Source organism: Camarhynchus parvulus, chromosome 3, assembly GCF_901933205.1.
Source record: "Camarhynchus parvulus chromosome 3, STF_HiC, whole genome shotgun sequence".
In the NCBI taxonomy this organism is placed as follows: Eukaryota; Metazoa; Chordata; class Aves; order Passeriformes; family Thraupidae; genus Camarhynchus; species Camarhynchus parvulus.
The window spans coordinates 44,597,309-44,619,421 of record NC_044573.1 but is presented as its reverse complement, the minus strand read 5'-3'; the positions used below and the strand labels follow the sequence as shown (position 1 = coordinate 44,619,421).

At 34.8% G+C, this 22,113-nt stretch overlaps 1 protein-coding gene across 1 annotated transcript in view; it reads right to left on the bottom strand.

Moving 5' to 3' along the window:
* Positions 1-497: 497 nt before the first annotated feature.
* RYR2 (ryanodine receptor 2) overlaps positions 498-22,113 on the bottom strand; it is a 380,434-nt gene continuing 358,818 nt past the window's right edge. The window contains exons 92-103 of the mRNA XM_030944688.1: positions 21,088-21,306; positions 18,862-18,992; positions 18,159-18,201; positions 16,111-16,244; positions 12,108-12,168; positions 10,700-10,846; positions 9,711-9,845; positions 7,650-7,806; positions 5,795-5,859; positions 4,938-5,038; positions 3,384-3,435; positions 498-1,720 (exon numbers count right to left, since the gene is read on the bottom strand). Of these exons, the coding sequence (XP_030800548.1) occupies positions 1,625-1,720; positions 3,384-3,435; positions 4,938-5,038; positions 5,795-5,859; positions 7,650-7,806; positions 9,711-9,845; positions 10,700-10,846; positions 12,108-12,168; positions 16,111-16,244; positions 18,159-18,201; positions 18,862-18,992; positions 21,088-21,306 (1,341 nt within the window). The 3' untranslated portion in view covers positions 498-1,624. The remainder of the gene's footprint in view (positions 1,721-3,383; positions 3,436-4,937; positions 5,039-5,794; positions 5,860-7,649; positions 7,807-9,710; positions 9,846-10,699; positions 10,847-12,107; positions 12,169-16,110; positions 16,245-18,158; positions 18,202-18,861; positions 18,993-21,087; positions 21,307-22,113) is intronic.

Here is a 22,113-nt window from a genome sequence, read left to right as displayed (position 1 = left end):
CTTGCCCTGTCACGAGCCTGCCCAGCCTCTGTCTTCAAATCTTGCAAAGTTTGAGACAATTTTACCAGAACTGTGAACAGGATACCAAATTCAGTAAAGTTCACAGAATTGAAAGCCTGGCTTTTAAGAATACAGCCTTAGCATTTTTAAGTGATTATTCTCTTAATTGTAATTTTTTCTTTTTTTTTTTTTAGTTATAACTGAATATTGATACAGAATTTTTTTTATGACAAAAATGTGACCTGTAAAGAAATGAGGGAGAGCAACAGAATAGCAAGAAGTCCAGCAGAAAAGACCAAAAACAGTACCAAAACCTTTCATCAAGGTAAGAGTAGCTTAATCCTAGTTTGGAAGTAGTTGAAATTAATTTAGGAATTGATAAAAAGACTCTATAACAAAGACTTCAAATGCTACCAAAACCAGCTTGTTTCCATTCTGAATGTCTCTTTTTATTTGTAAAGACTGGCATTACAATTGAAAAGGACTCAAAATGGAGTAATGTACACATCATTGGTGTTTCATGATGTAACTGATGGAGTCCCTGAATGGATATTGCTTCAGCTTTGCTTTTAAAAAATAATTTAACAAGAAAATCTTCAACTCCACTATTGATCACAGGTGGCAGAAATGAAAGAAAGAAAAAAATAGAAACTAAAATTACTGTCAAATTCATAACATATATTCATATTGTTGGTTGATGACACTTGTTCCAGATGTACAATAAAGCCCACAACACTTTATTACTATGGATATAATTATTGTGAATGCTTTTTCATGTTGATCAACTTGTTTCTGAAGGTTGTTTTTTGATTGTTTTAAACTTGCATAATAAACATGCAATGAAACATTTCTTGTTAAAGTGTTTTTTGCAGCTGTCTTGAATTCATACAAAGATTTCATAAAGTAGCAGTGTTGTATCAGAGCATTACCAAAATAAGAGCAAAAAGCTAAAGAGGAAGGTAAATGTGAAATGAAGTTGATGAGAATAACCTAATCTTGTCCTGAGACACTCCAGTCTTGTTAAAAAGATGTGCACAAACAAATCCCTTCCTCCCAAACCCACCAAAACCACAAAATAAATACTAAATTGGAAGGGAAGACATAAAGAAAAAAAAAAATTATGTCATCATGCACTCATCTTCTGCATAGCTCAACCCACATATAGTAAGGCACTATTTCCCCACAACTTAGTGTCCACAACAATCTTTTTATGGTGCTCTGTGAACTATATATAGTTCCTTCCAGGATGATGAAATAAACAGACCAAATGAGTGTTGCTACCATGTCACCCCATGTGTGATCTTTTAGACAAGGGTATCATCTGGCAGTTTCAAAAATAAGCTGTCTCAAGTCTCTACTTGTGTGTGCATGTTATGTATAGGGACATCTTTTGTCTGTGCAAGTGGTTGGTTTGGTTCCAAAGTTGCTGTAATTTTTCATTGTTCTTTACTCCAGTGTTCTCAAAGCAAATACACAAGAAAATAAAAGCGCAGTTGGATCATTAAAAACAGAGCTTTGGTGCTCCAAAATGCACACAGCTTTGGGGATTTAAGAAATCTTTTAGACATTCCAAAAAGAGCTGGGAAATACATGGACATTTTTGTCCAGAAATCCTCATTTTTGCTTAGTTGAGCTGGTCTTCATATTGTTTTCGGAAGCAATCACCAGCAGGGAAAAACTCCCAGCACCGTTCTTGATACATTTTCCAAACATATGATTCCTGAAAGAAACACAGTTAAAATTATTTAACTTGATTTAATGGGAAATCATCAACCATTACTTTCTTTCCTCTTTCATTTATATATCACTTCACTTTTTTTGATTCTGTGCATGCAAGGTTGTTGAACATCAATCTGCAAAATCATGTAAATGATTTTGGTTAGTTTAGAATAGCTTTTAGGTTTTTGTCACTTGGCCAAAAAGCACTACAGAAATGCACAGAAGGGAACAAGGTAGTTTAGTTCTTTTTGCACATCAAGGAGCACTGTAAAGCTCAATTAAAGCCGGCCACAAGACAGATAGCAGTGTAAGCAGAATATTTTCTGTCATAGAAATTTGACTGAATTTCTGCATCAGTCATTTCAAAACATGTCTACAAACAATACATAAACCAAAATGACCTTTATAGTCAGTATTTTCTGAGTCAGTGGCATTCGGTATTTCTTCCTTTCTGATTACTTGTTTGGGTAGGGTTCTGTCTTGAGACATTCCAAAGAATAGTAAAGAATATGTCATTTCATTTCTATTTTAATCACACCACTTAAATGTGGTTTTTATTATGAAAATTTCATGGTAGAAAATACATATATTACACCAGTTACAGAACCATAGAATTATTTAAGTTGGAAAAGACCTTTTAAATCATTGAATCCAACCATAAACTAGTGCCAAGTCTACCATTAAAGCACGTTCCTAGAAGTTATGTAGTACGAAGTATGCTCAATTTTCAAACTATCACCTATCACTATCACAGTATCAAAACTGAATAGTAAGTAGAAATCTGTCTTTAGTGAATACAGTAGGATGCATTGCCAAGAAAACAGAAAATGCATGTAAAAAAAGACCTTCAAAAATCTCAGCATGAAATTCTCATGACACATAAAATCTCATACTGGACAAGGCTAAGATTTATGCAAAGAAGATGATTACAGCAGACACGTTAGAGTTCAGAAAGAGTAAACTACATAGATTCATAGCAAATCATCCTTCTGACCCAAGTCTGTAGGGTTATATATGTGATATTATTCAGTTCTTTTGTGTTTTGATCTGCAACAGAGGAACATTTGCTTAGTCAGCTGAAAGACTATCACTAGGAAAGAAAAAGACTGAAAATGTCATACATTTCTTAGTGCTTTTTAGTATACTTAAAGGAAGTAGAAGGGGGCACCAGAAGTTTGAAAGAACAGAGAAGAACACAGTAGAAACCTCCAGAGAAAAGTTCACATATTTTTCATTTTAGATATATGCACAAGTTCTTTCATATGGACTTATTCAGGAATGTAGACATAGAAGATTATATGCAGATGATAATAATAAAAGACAAAGACTATTAAAAAAGGATCAAAAGAGAGAAATGAAGAGTGTTGCTTTCACAGAATACTTGAATGTTCTGTTGTCATTACTTTTGTTTACAGTATGTATTTATATTTTGTGGAAATAACAATTTAAAAATACCATGTTCAGATACCAAAAAATAAATAGAAAGTGCTTCAGAATTGATAAACCCTAACATAAAGCAACCTAAGTCTTCAGAATTGCTTAGAAGAATGAGAATTAGGTTCCATACCATACGGGAGCTAGCCATTAGGAAAATCTTAGTTTTTCCAAGCCTGAATGATTTTTATTTTAGAATCAGCTGACATTAATAGAGTTGTTCAACCTACCTGTCCTGTATGCTCCGTTTCATCTTTGTTAATAAGATACATCAGAAAAAACCTACAAGCAAAGAAACAGCTATCAATAGAGTGTTTGGAAACATTAGGAAAACCACACGGAGATCGAAATTCTTCAGCATGTGCAGTGATAATGCTGTTCATGGACTTACAAGTTACAGATTTTTATCTATGATAATATTCTGAGAAAGATTAAACACTTTCCTGTTGACATTCATTGTTCAACGAGTTGTATATTAAAATGCATGTTAGTCACTTTGATTTACTGTAGCTAGGAATTCAGTTTAAATGAAGATTTTCTAAACTTTCTATTCCAAAACTTACAACAGACAACATTTTCTTGCTCATGAAAACCCACTTGGAAGCAGACAGAAAATGGTCATTGGAAATTTCTTTTTTTTCTCTTCCTACACGGAATAAAAAATGCTGAAGATATCCAAGAGATTTCTGTTACTGGAATTACAGGTTGGGAATATTTCAGTAGTGTATGCAAGATCAACATGGGCAGAAAAGAATTTGCAATTAAAATAAAAATAACACATTAGTCTTGAGGGTTTGAGCTGACATTCACTGGGTGATAATTTCAAAATTTCACTCATAAGAGACATTCTCTCCAAACACATGTAAAAACACAAAATAGGATCATGCACAAAAAGGGAAAAAAAACCCAACAATTCCTCAGGCTGAAGCACTTCAAGCAAATATGCTATAGTATGCTATCTATTCAGTATTTATTAAATAGGAACAAAACCCCGTATCATAGTGCTTCCAATGTAATTTGTTTGCACAACCTGTTTTTCAGGTGGAAGGTTTCTATAGCCATGTTTGACTTTGCAGTCTCCTTATTTTGTGCATATACAATGCCAGTTTAAAAACACAAAGACACAATCCATCCCCTGCTTCATACTGACAGCACTATTATGAAATACACTCTGGCACTGGATTTTCATACATGAGAGGAACAGTATGATACAGTGCTTGTAGACCTGATAATTGGCTTTATTTAGTTTAGTGGTCACTGGTGCTCTGCTCGGATTTTCCAAAGGTGGAACTGATGCCCTTGGTTGATCCCTCTCATCTCTAGCTCCTCATTACAGTTCCCCTACCTCCTTTTGTCCCTAGTTCTCCTGGTCAGCCTCAGCACTCCACACAAAATATTTCGTCCAATGTAAGTTTTTTTTGTCTTACTGCTGTGTTTGTTCTCTCTTTCAATCAGTCTCCAGGCCAGGTCATACTGCTCTTCTGTACCTTACTTACCTCGTTCAATTTTACAATTCATGTGACCTCTGCAACCACATATCAAGTTCATTTTTACCTACAACCTCATACAAACTTCTTGTGCTACAATCAAGCTGGAAAGCAAGATATGAAACTTAATTAATTGATTCCTTGCTGTCACTGCCCCAGAATAACATATTCAGAAAGTACAAATGCACATCAAAGCAAAACAGCACTGACTATTACTCATGAAAAAGAAGTAATCAGGTACCTGCAGAGGCTGCAAGGATCATGAGTTAGTGAGGAGTGCATTTTTAGGGTACTCACAAATAATTGGCCAAGTTGTGCTCCTGTAGTGTGTGTGTTTCAAAGCCATGAGGCACTGTATCAAAGTAGTCATTTCCTATTCCACAGATAAAGCACTTTGTCTAGAAGAAAGAATACAGAGCACTTCAACACTACATAAAACACCTGCCTTGCTTTCAGAAAAGGCAAAAAAAAGTAACAATTTTCTTGAAAATGGCAATGCAGCATATATATCATGTGCTGAACAAAAAGGCTTTTCTTTAAATGATTCAGACTGGATACCTCAGTAAAAACACAGGAATAGCAGCTTAGCTACCATCAGAATAGCTTCTTACTGTTTTAAAAAACAAATCTTTGCCAGTTCTAAGTGAACAGGTATCAGGAGACAGAATGGCATACAATGATCACAGCTGACTTTTTTAATCTTAAGCAGCACTTACTGTGACACAGGACCATATTTACCTCAATGCTTGTCCAGCTGAAACTGAATATGCTCCAAGTTCACATTACAAAGTGAAGCTGGTTTGCAACACTTTCCTGACATCTTACACATATACTTCAATGACAGAACAGAAAACCACAAAGTACAAGATACTTTCACACATATATTAAGCAAAGAAAATTACATCTGAGATGAAATGTAACATGACAGTGTTAACACCCTGCTTTAGAAACCTCTAGTTTGAAGATCCAAAAGACTTAAATAGCCACAGACATGCAATTCATTATAATTCACATTGTATGGTATCAGACCATGTACAGGACTGCATTTTTCTCTTAGTTTGAAAAACCATCCACTAGCTAAACCATATTTTGACTGAAAACACATACTAGTGAAATCTGAAAATAAGTATGGTTCAGCAACTGAATGTTCTTACCTCCATGTCTTCCTTAACTTGCTCTTGCTGATCTCTTAACTCACCAAAAGCATCAATAATTAAACCTAGGGTTTAAAGTTAAAATGATAGTTAATGTTCAGTAATAATCGTGACAAAGAATAGCTGGAAACCCAGGGATAACATAACTCTGATAAAGAATATTAAAGGAGAATCTTTGCAGAAAGAATAGAAACCAATATACATTCTGAAGACAACAAAACCATGAAGAAAAAAAACCAAGCCAAAGGAACACCAGTAACATGGCTAGTAGTACCATTTTTAATTATAAAATGGGACAAGCAGACTTCTTTTTATTCCCAGTGCTCTAATCTTGACTTACTACATTAAGATATATGTGGGTTTACAGTGATTAAGGCCCTAGTATAGAAAAATCATACTGTACATTTAACAGAGATGAGATATTTATTACATGGCAGATGCAGAGAGGCCCAGATCTCCATGCATCCTCTCTCAAGATGGTTGTCATGTAGTATAAGGTTCCACTATTGGAGTTCTGACAAAAGTAAGTTGTCATTTGAGGGAGATATAGAAAGAACAAAAAGAATCACAGGCTCTATGGTTCACACTATAAACTGCTTAAACTTCCCTTCACTTACTCCAATACAAATAAGGAACAACTCCACAATGACTATTGACACTCCTGTACCCAAATCTGGACAGTTAAGGACTCTATTCTTCAGCCACTCACAAAATAAAGAAATGAACCACATGAGATATGCCAATTGAGGGTATAAAAAAATTCCACCCTCCCCAAGCCCTTTAAAAAAACCCTGTTGCTTGAATAAGAGTAATAAACAATTTACCAGAAGTTAAAAGTTGCCCTTTGAATTTCCTCGTAGTGAGGGAGAAAGCACCCTTACTACTGTCAAAATTATCCTAAGTTATCTGTTAGTTGACAGAAAGCAATGAGGTATCAGTATTTATGACAGCAAGTGAACCCAGCAAAACTGTTCTCAATTTTTCCAAAATTGAGAATATAATTCTGTTAACTTGTGTGAACTTTTATAAAAAAATTACTTTTAGGGCATTCTTGACAATATTTTAGAGGTATAGAAGGGAAAAAAACAGGGGTTTAAGTACTTCAGGTAATATCAATAAACACAATTAATGTAAACATAATAAAAAAATTCATTGACTTGCCAAAATAAGGTATCCACTATCCAGATTACAACAGTGAGAAACACTATCAGTCAAATAGTTTCACTGAAATTCCAAAGTTAAGTAATGGCAGCTATACCTTTCCATTGACATTAACCAGGCTATACTAAAGCTGTTTCATATCAAGCACTTTTTTATTCTTACACATTGTTCAAATAAGGAAGCACCACACAAAACAGCAATTTTATGTAAGAAAAGATTTAACCACTTAAAGTTATGTTCCTATTTTCACACCACTATTACCAATCTGAAGATATGCCAGACAGTCAAGAACTTATCATGTTGGCAGAGGGAATACTGACAGCAGTACTGATTTTGTCCATGAAAGCTCATGTAGGATGGGTTACACTGAAGGACAATTTGAAGTTGTGCCACAAGATTTCTACAGGAGGCTTTCAAAAAGGGCAATGACAAGACAGAAACTGCAGTCACATCAGTATTCTTAGGGAAAAACATTTACTTTGTTTCTATTGATCGAGCTAGAGCCTGTTGATTTTACAGAGACGCAGAAGAGCAGTGTATGAGAGTCAGCCGGGTGTGATTTTCTATATAAACCTATCCTTTGTGATCTGCCCTGCTGCTCTGTCTGAATCTTAGGTTTGTGATTACCACAGCACTGAGATATTTGTACTGCTAAATAATGCTTTCAGTCCCACTGTGGATTACAAAAGCATACCTTGGATAATTGCAAGCAGGATGACAATCACAAAGAAGAAGAAAGTGATGTCAAAGATAATCCGATAGATTTCATATTCGTCTCCTGCTGGATCTTCTATTTCATCACCAATGCCTCCTCCTGCACGTACTCCAACGTACATATGAAACATGTAGCACTAGAAAAGACAAAACAAAGGGGTACAAAGACTGCTTGCAGCTGAAAGCAAAAATACCCAGTGTTACAAATTCAGTAATTGGTAGAACTGGTCTATGGTCTGGAAACTATGACATGTCAAGCCATCTTTTTCTCTCCTTTGAGATTATGCGTATTTCTGATGGAGAGGAAATGCTACTGTGCAGCTGAAGCTGCAGTATTTAATGTTCTATCGTTACGTAGCAGTTCAATAAGATCAAAAGTTCAACTACCAGAAGTTCAGCAGCACCCCATGATTAATGTAAAATCATTTCAGCAGTGTAAATAGGAAATATCATCCCCACCATAGCCATCTCCTTTTCCAATTTCTCAGTTCAAAAGGGAATGATTTTCCGTGTTTTTAGTGTTTCAAATTCACATTTTAAAATAAACAACCCTCCTCCTCAAGCCGAAATAAAACAAAAAAAACACAACCAAGCAAAACATCTTTGTGAATGCTTCTGCAGAGAAATAGCCTGTGCTAATTATTGAAAATATCTGAGAATAATACTGTGAAACTATGATATGAAAAGTGGTATACTAGGTCTGTCAGAACAGTTGCCTGGAATGCTGACAATACAAAATTTCCAGTTTTATCATGTCATAGTGTAATAAAAAATTATGGCATCACTCTCTAGAGATCTAGAGCAGGCGATTGCTTTTTTTATTTAAGCACCTTTGCAAACTATAGGTCAAGGGTTCTCACTCTATATCAAAAAACAGTGATGACAATGACCAACTCCTAAAAACTCACCATAAAAAAAAATCCATTCTTCTATTTCTATGCTACAGTGTCCCCAAAATCCCTTCTGTAAGAAATGTATAAAGTACCATATAATGCTGAGTGACCCTTGCCTGAAAAATCTAACAATTTCTAAAGATATTTTATACTCCAAGACTAAAAGGTAATAATTAACTTAATGAGTGAATGTAGTGGTAACTCCTCTTACCCACCCTCTACCCTGAGACTTTCTCCTCTCTAAGCCAAACAAACCCAGTTCCCTCTGCCTCTTCCCACAGCAAGTGCTCCAGCACCAGACAATTTAACAGCTCTTCCCTGACTGACATTCCAGTTTATCTGGTTTTGGTGTGCTGAATGTCCCAAACTAGACAAAAATAAAGACATACTACTCTAGTTTATCTATTTCGTTTAGTTTATCTATTTTATATATATCTATTTATTTTATCAAGTAGTTTATCTATTTATTTGGCTTTTAAATGTTGTTGATTCCCTGGAAGAGATACATGTTGCATAGCACACTGAAATACATTTACCACGATTTTTTACTTTTTTTTTTTGAGAGATATTAAGGGCAATGCATCTTGGAAATTCTTTTTGGTTTAAACTCTACCAGTCATAACTCTGAAGCCTGTCACTGTCTTAGTACAAAATAACTTAACACAGTTCTGAACACTGTAGTTATCGAACTGCCTATTAAAGATAACTGTGGCAATTCATGCTAAGAGGAGCTGATGGATTTCAAAGTTTAAACAAGAATTTAAGTATTTTCATTACCTATGAAAATGCTTGCCTATGAATGACCTGTTGAATTTCAAGATTCAGAAGTGCTGGCCTTTAGCCAGCTCAGCTTCACAGCTTGTGGTTGTTTTGCATTTTTTGAACAGCAGTAGCAAAGTACAGTACCACATTTCTTCTACTCTTTTATAGAGGAGTTCTTTGAGTGTACACAAGATCTATCTATTTGTTGAGGATGTTCATCATATTTGTCCCTTTGTTTTCAACTGCAATATTTCCTGCCTGCTGGCTAATTATATTACTGTATGAATACCAATTAACAAGAAGGTCAGGACAAAACCACAACAGCTCGAGGGAAGAAAAAAAAACAAAAAAAGTCCCTAAAAACCAGAAAGCAAAACAAGACTTACTGTTAGCATATCATCACATTTCATGTCCGGCATGTCACCATCTTCACTCTTGTTGTAGAACTTGCGGAAAAAATTGAATGCCACTACTGTATACAAGTATACCACTACTGCCAGTAATCCCACTGTTAGGACAAGCTGGAAGACAAAATTACAGAATGGATGTAACACCACTATGGAAGTATGATTTACCTAAAAAAAAAAAAAAGGAAACTAACAATAAACTGTATGTGGTAGCAGCAGGAAAACTTTTTATATATTTTTGTAATACAGAGTAATATATGTGCATATTCTCACACAAAGATCGTGTATTTCCCTTTTATTTGATCAAACATAATTACAAAGACAAATTACACAGAAACTTAATTACAAAAACAAATCTTATGGACAAATAAAAATAATCAATAATCCAATGATTAGAATCATATGGATTCCCCAAAATCAGATGGAAGATCTGAAAATTCACTACCTAATATAATATTACTATCATCTAGTACATAATTAATTGAAATACAGTTATCTACTAATTTAATAGGAAAGCAACTTTATTTTTTACATGTATGAAATTACATATAAAAAGAACCCTGTTCCTAATATTTTATATCTTAGAAAAGCAGCAACAAGTAGTCCACTGCTCAACTGGAGCATCATTCCGATTTTGCTCTGAGCTTAATGGAAAGCAGCTGGGGGGGAGCTTCAGTACTCTGTAAATTGATATTTCACTTGTGTAGCTCCCAGATTGAAAAAGTTCCTTATAAATAATGCCCCCTGCATTCACAGGTAATTTTCTAAAACTTCAGGACTATTTTCAGAAGGGGAAATACCTGTGCTTTCAAATCCCACTGTCTAGCTTTGTCATCAACTCAAGTTCTAGAGCTCATGATGAAAGAACATTTCTGTTGTCAACCTGCAGAGCGCCTGACTCAAGTAATGAAGTGATCTTTCCTGTGTACTTCTTAGGTAAAAAACTGGAAAGAGATGACAGTTGATACCTGTTTGCCATTGTGGGTAACTGATGACAGGATAGTTCGCAATGTCTTGAATCCCATTGCAATATCAAGGAGATGAGCAGCAAAGAAAAAATTGTTGTAATGGCCAAGGACTGACATGGTCATGTACCATGCTAGGTAAAGGAAAGACTAACAGAAAAAACAAGTACATTCAAAATAAAATTCATTACTTTCATCTTAATTCAAGACAATAAGGAAAAGTAGAAATTTCTCAAATATGCTTTTCTTTAAATAGAAAAAAGTTCTTTTTAAAGAGAGAATTTTCTACATATCATTGAGAATTTTCTATTCATGCAGCAATATTAAATCCTCAAACACAAAGTCAACAAGATATGGGCAAAATCAAGAAATTCAGAATTTGTGCTATAAAACTAATTTTGGAATTCTTAAACCCTTATTTGTAAATGAAAATCTGTAAAAAAAATCTGATTTAAATTACTTTTAAAAATAATTTCTAAATAATTACATTAATATATTAATGCCCAAAGTTAGCTAATGACAATTACAGAACTGTGCAGGCAACAAAAGGAATTTTATAGTTAAGTATATTTAAGTAACCATGAATGTTAATTTCATCTGATCCTCTATCAATTAATTTTTATTGAACTTAAAGACAAGTATTTATTAGAGAAATTATACTCCATCCCTTAAAAAAAATACTAGTCCCAAACAAACACTGTTTACAGATCATGCTGTCTCTAGACCTGGAGGCTTACTGTTTCCATTTTTCCTGAGTACTTTCAGATTAGCCTTTCATTTTCCATCTGTCATAGTTCCAAAATAATTTTTCCTCATTTTCCTTACCAGTAAATTAAGTAACTAGGCAAACTAATAATTGTAAGACTGAAAAATCATATGATGACTGACTTAAACTGCATTTCAACATTCTTATTTATCTCTCCTTGTTTTTTTTCTTTTAAAGACTCCCTTTTTCAAATAATTGGAATAATTTGTATCATTCTGTTGCACATCTTACTATTGGTTTCAGTGATAAAAATTTAGCAATTCAAGATACATTAACTATATTGATCTGACTCTGCTCCAGGAATATTCAAGTGTTCATAATATTTATGAACAACAGGAAAAATGGGAATTAGCATTTATAAAGTCAGTTTTCTAATTCTACAGTGCAGTGCTTTCTTATTGCTTCTAATAAAGCTATCAGAAATAGGGCAGGAATTGACTGAGGTTCTATTAACTACTACCGATGTAACTGAAAATATTTTGACAATGTTTCTTTAAGCTTTCAAGATTTTCTTCTTGTAATAAAATAAATACAATCCAGAGTATTTCACACCTCTCATTGAAGCACTTTGCATTAACAAGTGCTTAGCTCATTTAAGAACATGAATATATATATATATATATATGCATAAACTGAGAAACTTACATTATCAGTGAAAACAACTCCTAATTTCCACATCTGATACTTAACATCAATGGAATTTAGCCTGTAAAAATTAAAAAAAAAAAACATTTTATAGCAAAACACAACTGGAAAACATTAAACACAATCTGTAGGAAGTACATTGCCACATAGCAGGAGTCAACGGCTGATCAATTTCTTCAAATCTGAAATACATTAGAACCTTGTTCTAATTCAGACTTTTACTCTGGAATGAATCTGTCAAAAAACAAAAAAGAAAAAATCAAATTCAAAAGCACTGTTTTCAATTCATCAGAGCTAATGCTGATTGATTTCGGAAATGTTATCATGAATACAAGTGATATAAGCTGTCTTTAAAATCCATGGAGAATAAAATATTTTATTTTCTTTTTAGTGCAACCCACCTAAGCCTGAAGTAGCTAGTCAAAAAAGGTAACCGAATTTGCACCCTAAAATGCCAATTCTTTACCTTAGCTATTATAGCATACCTTGAGTGACACAATTGGATGATACTAAAGACACACAAATTGAGATCAGAAGAATCTCAGAGCTTGTTCAGAAAATTGGCCCATTTTTCTATGGATATAAGGAAAATCATTAATGAAAAGAGGATAATTCTTACAAGTTAATGAGTTTTGACATAGGTACTTTGGAAAATCTTCTATTAATGTTACTCTTTTAAAAATAGAAAGCATCCCGTCAGATAAAAAACATTCTTTATTAACTGTCAACTAGGTAGGAAATACCCTTTTCATTGCACTGTGTCAAAATTTTGTGCCAGACACTGAACAACATCAGCAGGTGATACTTCATCAAGAATGGTGCCACTTGACCATTACAAAAAAGAAACCACTGAACCAAAACAAACCAATGAGTTATAGGGTGTCTGTCAGCTTTCTGTGTGTCTTGAAGACAGAGCACAGAAGAGATTATTTTGAGGTATCCTGCACAAAGCCTCTGCAAGGATCCACTAGACTTAAGATTCCCAAGTAAATAATCAAAGGAGGAGTTATTTTACATTAGCATCCATAAGGGGAAAGGTTTGAAACTGAGATTCCTATATGTGCATCAAAGGAACAGGCTGGGAATTTGGACCTTAGCAGTGACTGTGCCTGCCTCTCAACCACAACAGCTGAAGTCCCTACCTACCTGCAGATATACATTTCTACTTAGACTAACAGGCACATCCACACTTTTGTAAATCCTATAGTGTCATCATAGCAAGTATAAATCTTGAGACTTCAGGTGAAAAAACTACTGCAAGTAAAATTCCTTACTTTTTCACTACAGGCAAGAGATATACTGTCACTTGAGAAAAAAGCCTACTATTTTTCCAGGAACAATCCTGTTCTCTGAGATACTACATTACTAAAAAGGGGTTACCCACTGCAGAATATTTTGAAAGCCTAGGTCATTGGTTCTCATTGAAAGGAAGAGCAAGACCTTTTAAATTCGTCCACATTCTGAGGCCAACTGCATTCATTGTTTGTACACTTCACATTTAGGATATGATTTAACTTCTCACCAACCTATAAAAACTTCAGATCTTCCAGGAGAAAATTATTTACATTTTTTCTATTCTTGAAAGTGGGGTATTTATTCTTCCATGTGAGCATTTGACAGAAGCCCTGCTTATTTTCCAAATTAGCCTTATGCCAAAGCTTGCTGCAGATGCTTAAGCCTTATCTGCCTCTTCTATTGACTCTGACTAAACTAATGATCCCAGAAAGGTAAAGGGACAGGGAAATAATGATGGCATCTCTGAAAATTAACTTTCATGTTTGTGTCTTCCATATTATTTTCTCAAATATTCTACATCCGTGATGCATCTAATTTAACACCAGCCACCCAAAAGAAGAAACAAATTCAATGGAAAAACAGCACCATTGTCTCAATCTCAGCGTGCAAAATTTAACTGTCTTTACTGTCTCATCTACAGGAAAGCTCCAACCACCTCATCCTTCTAAGTTGGTTACAGTTAAATAATACTGCAACGTATTTAAATAATTTAAATATTAAAATACTTATATATTTAAATAATACACTTTAAAAATGTTCAAGGCTGCATCAATGAGCTGGAAGGCTCTTCAAGAGTCAGTAAAATGCAGATTTTTTTAATGCAGTATATCACTGGGACAGGCAGAAGTTTTTGAAGCATGGTCACCTGCAAGTACGGTGCTTTAAGTCCCTTGCAAAAAGACAGATGCAAATCCAGGCTATTTTTCCTGGGAAAAGGAAAAGGAAAGAAAAAGTAGGAGCTAGGGGTCAAGGAGACTTGTTCAATTGTATTGAAGTTGAAATGCTGCTCAGCACACTTCCCTTCTGTGTTGTGAGACACAGCTTTCCAGTCTGTGCCACCTCCTCCTGGCACAGGCAGAAGCAGAAGCACCAAAGCTGAAACCTACACTAGGTTGCACCATTCTCTATTTTCTTCCCAAAGTACTGCAGCAAGAGATCAGTTCCAATGCTTTTTTCCACCTCTCTCTTCACTGCATGGTAAATACATGTCAAATTTGGAATCTGGAATATGTGTATGTTTTAGTAGGTTCATTAGTATTCATTTTGGAAATTGTTAAAAAGTGGATAAACCTTCCTGAAGACTATATTTTTTTATGTGACTGGTTCTGCAAATTTTTATAATAGTTTTTTTATTTTCCTGCAACATATTAATGTGTCATGAATATGAAATGATTCCTCCAGAGAGAACAGGAAAGATGGATGAGGTCATAAATTTTTTTTTACTGTATACAACATGGAGGAGATATTAGAGATGTTAAAAAAAAAGCATCCTTCAGACATGATTCTTAAATATTTTATCAGCCTTCTTCAACTGCTTCATTCTGGTCTGTTTTTTCAAGATTATTCACAGAAACATTATTTAAATGCTCTTCCCCTCATATGACTATGAGCATTTTTATATCTCCCACAGGGAAGGAAAAGTAGTTTTGTTTTGTTTTTTATGCCAATAATAAAAGTAGATTTTTTCCTAAACTCAAGCATGGGTCCTACTGTAATCCCGCAGGAGCAAAACACCATGGAAGAAAGCATTCAGCAAAGTACTTCTGACACAATATTGGATTTTATTTCGTACTGAAATGCCACAGAGTCCCTGAGCCTTTACACTGCACACGACTGACTGTTCAGACAGACTCCTGATTTATTAATATCCATCTTTTATAAAGATGGATAAAAGAGCCATCCTTACAAAATCAGCTTTTGCTTCAATGCACTTCTAATCTACCAGTAGTCTCACTGCCTACTTCTCATAATCCTTGCACCCACATTGATAAAATGTTTTTAGAGAGAACTTGAAATAAACCCTTAAATCAGAATCTCTGTAGCATTAAAATTCCATCTGTTAAATATGTTCTATCTAGTTGAATACCTTTTTTATAATGCAGAACTGGAAAAAACACTTTTTGCAGTGCTTTATAAAAGCCTGTTCTACAAAGGACAATTTACTACTCTGAATGTCTAGGGGCTTCTCTTCATTTCTGTCTCCCAAATGATATATAAATGCAAAGTTTAGGGAAAACAAGTTATAAAAGGATGTGAAGATTAATCATCCAACTCCCAGATTTTACTGGTCACTAGCACTTAAATTTATTTTATCATCTCCCGATGATCAGAACACACAGGGCCATTTTTGCCCATTCTTTCCGGCAGAGCTGAACCGAGAACTTGAAAAGGAGATTCCAGTCCAGCTGTGATGACACTGTCCAAAGAGTGGGAATGTAATGTATTCCAGCTGCTGTGAACTAAACTAAATCTTCATACATAAAAAAACAGAGAAATCCTGCATATACATTGTCTATAATTAAATAAATTTACTATATCACACAACATAAGAATTGATTTCTTATGCAAATTTATGTGAGCAACAGATGTTTTGTCTGAATGACAAACCTTGAATGTTTGATTTTAACTTACAAAAATCCCCAACAAAATTTAAAAAAGAAACAAAATAAAAACCCCAATTACAAACAAACTGTAGGCAAATGCTTACACAGCAGAAAAGGAGCTATCCTTTTTTGGTTTCTTCTTTTCTCGAGCATCACTAAAATCAAGAGCAGCTTTGTCCATTCCTAGTAATTCGCTGATCCTGTCACGGCCATAGAACTCACCATATTTATCCATTACCTAAAGTTAGAAGGAATATTCAAAAATATTTATTAGTGGGGTAGATCAGCAGATATTTGGCCTGGATCTGAAGACAAGCGGTTTAACATATAAGGAGCCTGAAAACAGTGTGTCATGATTATGAATGACATTGTGATCACAAGATCTTGAACATAGATTGAACATAGAGTTGTGGCAAAAACCAATTTTCAGTGGATTCAAACTAACCCCTATCTCTTTCTAACAAAATTTAACGTGTTTCATAAGTAATTTTCCTGGAAATAAATATTTACTTGCTTTCATTCTGACTGAACACACAGATCCTTCCTAAATATTATCTGTCTCTTCTCATTTCGAAAAGAATAGTCAAATACAAATTTTTTTAATAACAAGATCATAACTCAGTGACTCCTGTAGGTAAAGAGGTATTTTGCCAGCTTTCTAATAGGAAAGGCTTTAAATATTTATTGATATTTTTTCAGATTTCTAGAGAAGCTTTTTTTGTAGCAAGCCTAGAAACACTGCTTCATTATATGTATTTTGTAGACTGGGGATTAAAATACAAATATCTATAAAAGAAGACATTCATTGCAAATAGTATATTTGAAGACAGTTAAATTATACAGTGCAGTTCCTCAGCCAAAGCTCAAGTCTTTTACACAGCTTAAAACCATACTCCTTTCCTTTTGATTTGAGCCTTCCTTGACCACCTACATTGACAGAAGCAATGTAGAATTTTATTTTATTTCTCAAGTACTCTGCGAGAGCTACCACTTCCCCTTTGCTTAGACAGACACATAGAAATCTCTGTATAATAACCTAAAATATGAAAAAAAAATCCGCAGCAAAATGAGTATACAATTCGAAGGAATTTTTTTTTGTCAGCTTGACCTAAGCTGTTACAAAGCAGAAGAGCTAAGAGTATTAAAAAACACGTTTCCAAAAGTATGATGCAAGATTGGCATTAAAGTGTGAAGGAGGGGTAAATCTCATCCAATAACATGCACACCCTCTTTTTCAATTGTGATCAAACATACTAAAAAGATTCTTACTGTAAGCTATTGTACAAGCATTAGATTTATTTCTTAAGAGCAAGCTGAGAAAACATTCAAAATAGCATTTGTAAGAATGCTGGAGCCTAGAGGACTACAGTGGCACAGGGGCAGGCAGGAACCCAAACTATGGATTCACAGTGAATGGATGCTCTGCATGGTCCCTCCCAGGGCAGCCCCAGGAGAGCATCAGACCCAAATCTGAAACCCATCAAAATGAGTTACTGGTAAAATGCTCCAGATCATCTGTGAGACTAAGAGGATTACTGCCAAAGGATGCATACACTATGCATCCCATGAATGGGATTTTATTGGATGTTACAGGGAAAAAGGAAAGATGGAGAAAAGGATGGATTTAAGTGACTTGGGGAAAAAAAAACCATGGGAAAATAGAGAGGTAAGGGACAAAAAAGGTCAGTGCATGTATATACCTTCCAGGGAGTTAGAGATGCCTGATTATGCCTTGTGCCTAAATATCTTAATTTGTCCTGTCTTCTTAATAATTACTTTTTAACCTTCTATTGGGTGAGGGACACCATTCTCTGTGAATGGTGGGGAATCCATAAATACAGACAAGACATTTTACATAATTTGCATTATACATACAAGCACACACAAAATTCTTCATGTAATTTTATGAATGCATTTGAATTCCTGTTTTATACAAAATCTGTATGCAGAAAAAGTTTGAAATATATAAGAAAAAATAGTTGTAAGAATGTCGTAAGGTATTCTGTGTGTTTCAATATTGTAAATATCGAAATCTACACTGAATCAAAGTTATATTTCAAAGAAGTGTAGTCCAAATTCCTCCCAACATGAACAGAAATATGCATTAGAATTTTATTTTAACCTCACGAATCTTTTTAAAAAGAAGCCCTACCTTTCTTTTGACAAACTTGTCCCAGTAGTTATTTGGAAAAGACCTGAAAAACACAGATAAACAAGATTACATTTTAGACAAATATATACCAATTCTGTTTCTGTGAGTCTCTATGTGGTGGCTACCACCAGTCAGTCACTTGTGAACCCTGTGGAGTGAAAGTTGCTAAATGGTGTTCAGCCTACCATGCAAATGTGAGAAGCACAGCAGAGCCAATGCCTGCACACAGGATTCTAGAGCAGCTACATCCCACACACAGCCCCACCAGGCAGAGAAACAGAGCTTTAAATACATGATGCAAAGCACAGCTCACTCTTGAACTTACAGCAATGCACAACCATCATCACTCTCCTTGCCAAAACAAACCCATCCCTCTTCTTTTTTCTTTTATGAAGAGAAAAAATTTTAAGGCAAAAACTTGAGAATGCATAAGATTAAATAGTAATAGTAAAAATGACAGTAAACATTAGCATTGCAGATGCCTGAAAATTTTTGAGAATTCTCAAATTCTAGAAATATAGAATATTCTACAAACTCTAATTCTAGAAATATAGAATATAGAATATTCAATATTTCTAGAATATAGAAATATATATCTAATAATTGTTTATTTTAGACAAGATAGATGATAAGTATGTAACTGGGGAAACAGAAGAGCAATTACTTACAGGGCTATAATGAGACAGAGTAAGTAAAAACTCACTGTGTGTTGATTACAAGTCTATCCCACTGTCCCTTAATATCATCCTCTGATGGCTGCTCAGTTATATATAGCCCATCAAATTCCAACTTCCTTGCCACTTCCTTTTCTCTCTTAAAAATAACCAGTGGAACCTGCAGTTGAAAGAAAAAACAGGAATTATATAAAATGCACTGATATGTCTGCAAACTTTAAGAAAAGCCAGTTGTTATGAAGAAACAAGTATCAAAACTGAACAAAGCAAAAATAGTACTTGAAAAAATTAAAAGATTTAACAATTCCCCAGAACACAGAAATTATATTTATACACTAGGGTCAGGTAATTCAGATTCATTAAACTGCAGTGTGCTAAACAGTTGTAAAAAAGATGGTGAAAACACCTGAAGAGGGATCCTTCAAATAAAAACAGTTTTTCAGTGCCACAAAAGGATTAGAGGTAGTCAAGTGAAAGAGACCTAAAATATTTTTTTAATCCTTCAAAATTCTAGTTCCAAATATTATTTTGGGACAGTATTTTTTGATTTCATTTTGATACCCAGAGATGTTAGAGGCTCATTTTATTTGTTAAAGAATTTTTGAGGTTTCACAGTGGGAAACAAAGTGTTTTGCTGCAGAGACCAAAGACTGTAAGCAACAAAAAAGAACTGTCAGCAGCTGAGACACCTAGCCAGGCTTTATCTACAACCCTCTTTCATCAGCTGGATGATTTCAAAAGTACATTTCAAGAGGGCAGATGTAAATAGTGGTCCAAGTTGAGTGAATTTTCCTACGAAATGTACCAAAAAAAAGTAAATTTTTTTACTTTATCCTACTCTTTCCTGGAACTATTCCATAGATCCCCAAAATTCACCCACCTTGCATTACCCACCTTGACTGCAATAATAGTCAAGATTATTACTATTTCAGTATACTCACGGACATGAATATACTGAAATAGTAATAACGAAAATCAAGACTACTCCAGCAATATGGTGATTACATTAGATACAATAAAAAAAAACTCCAACATGATTTTCAGACCCCTAAATGAGAAAAATGTAATGGATTTCATGCTAAGCGATATTTAGAAGCAAACCTATCACACACAGGCCTGCAGTTGAGAAGACTTTGGACTTAAAGATCTCCAAAACTGAGACTGAAACCATATTTGGACCATATTTTGGTTTCAGAATTGGAAAGAAGTCAATTAATTAAGATAAATATTGATAACAATGTTTTTCCCTTCTAGTCAGAGAATAAATGTTCCAAAAAAAAGTAATATAAAAGGTCATTGTAGAAACAAACAAAAAAGTATGAGGCAGGAGAAGAAAACATCTCAAAACCCAGAAAACTAAGCTTTCATGGTGCATGGCAACTCATGCAACAAAGAAATGGTTTAGTATCTATTGACCTGTAGGCATACTTAAAGTAGAGATGAAAATCAACACTAAAAATAGTAACATGATGAACATTTCCTTGAGCTGCAAATGCAGATTGTGTCTTTTAGCACAGAACAAATTACTAGCCATTGAAAGAGGAAAAGAAAAATATTAATATATAGAGATATAAGGACAAATGAGCAGCTGGGTCATATCAAGGGTCCACTTAATTTAGCACTATCCTGCACTTTGACTTACAGCTTTTGCCCTGGAAGTGTGTAAAAATGGGGGAAGTACATGTCAGATATACTTCTCCCAGCTCCAGAGATTTATGAAATTTGGTTTTCTTAAACCACAATCAGTATTTTGCCAATGGAAGTGGCATCTTTAGTTTTCAGATCCCTCAGAGAGATCTTCTCCAAGATAGTCCGATAAAAGATGCTTAGGCTCCTGCCAAAACACCACCAGCAGAGCGCATGTGGAGGAACAGCAGGCATTTTATAGAATCACAATATGCAGCAGTAGTAGTCCAAAATGCTGCATTCTTTTCAAATTACCTAATTGACAGACTAGTAATGCAGCATCTGAAACTGTCATCTGTGTCATGTGTACTCACACCTTGTCTTTGGCAGTCACAAGCAGCCTCTGAAGCAGGTTACTGCTGTAACTGTCTGACTGACTGCAAATCAGGCTCTGGCCTACAGTCTCCTGAACAGACACATCACCTAACACACACTTTCTGTGTACATTACACTAACAACTCAGATTTTTTCACACAGTGCCCCAATCTGCTTAAGCAGGTTGACTTTAAGTTATACTGCTAGACAGATTAAAAAGTTTAGACCTAGAAAAAAGAGTATTTTTTTCTTACTTTCAAACAATAATACCCTATGATGCAGAAGAATGATATAACTGTGTGTAGTATGGCCAAAATCCTCAGTGTGGGCTCCATGTAGCCACTGCTTTCTTCCAGGACATAATGCACTGCAATGACCCTCTCATCATCACTTTCCAGGATGTTCAACTTGGTACTTTCACCATCAGATACCACAGGAAGCTCCTTTTCTTCTGTTACAGCAGATGTGGAGACCTGTTTAAAACAATATTGAAGCTGTATTCTTTTGACAGGAGCTTTACAATAATACAAGCTAAGTTGTTGAGCGGAAAAAATGACACCAAAGACAATATAACAGTAAAGAAACTTTAAAGATTTTTTTTTGCATAAAAATGTCCACAAAGAATACCTCAGCAAGACCTTTTCATCTTGTTACACCAGTGTGTAAAAATGTGCTTTTTCTTTCCTTTCTTCCCATTGTATGTGCATGTTACCAAATCTGGTCCATGATGAATTTTATCACTTCAAATTCAAGAAAGGGCACAGCCCTCTTAGAAGAAATGCTTGACAGTAGTCTTTATCATCACAGCTCTCTGCCAGAAAATTATTCAAGTCCAAAGACTCTAGAGTTGCATTAATGTTACTAAAATCTTGACAATATCAGTGATATTTTAGGCAGCTTAAGATGATGTGACTCCTGGCTGTAAAAACCCTTTCAGGGGAGCGTAATGTCACAAGAAAACATCTCAACTGAAATGGATTAGTTCAAGTTACCTATGAAGGCTCAGCTTGGCAGGTTCACTGTACTCGGAAATTAAGCATCTGAGGCAAGGGTGTGCCTCTCAGCCTGCTGCCTTTGTCCTAGCACAATGCCCTGTCCACAGCTATCCATGTACTGGAAGTCTATTTTCACTTCATGCAAACATTTCAGCTGTCACCATGTTAGATTTCTGAAGTGGTAGGATGAAGCAGGTATTTAAACTGTTAGGCTAGGCAGTTTTACTGTAACATATTGACTACAAAATCCAGATACTTTACAGTGTGCAACTTAAATAGTAATAT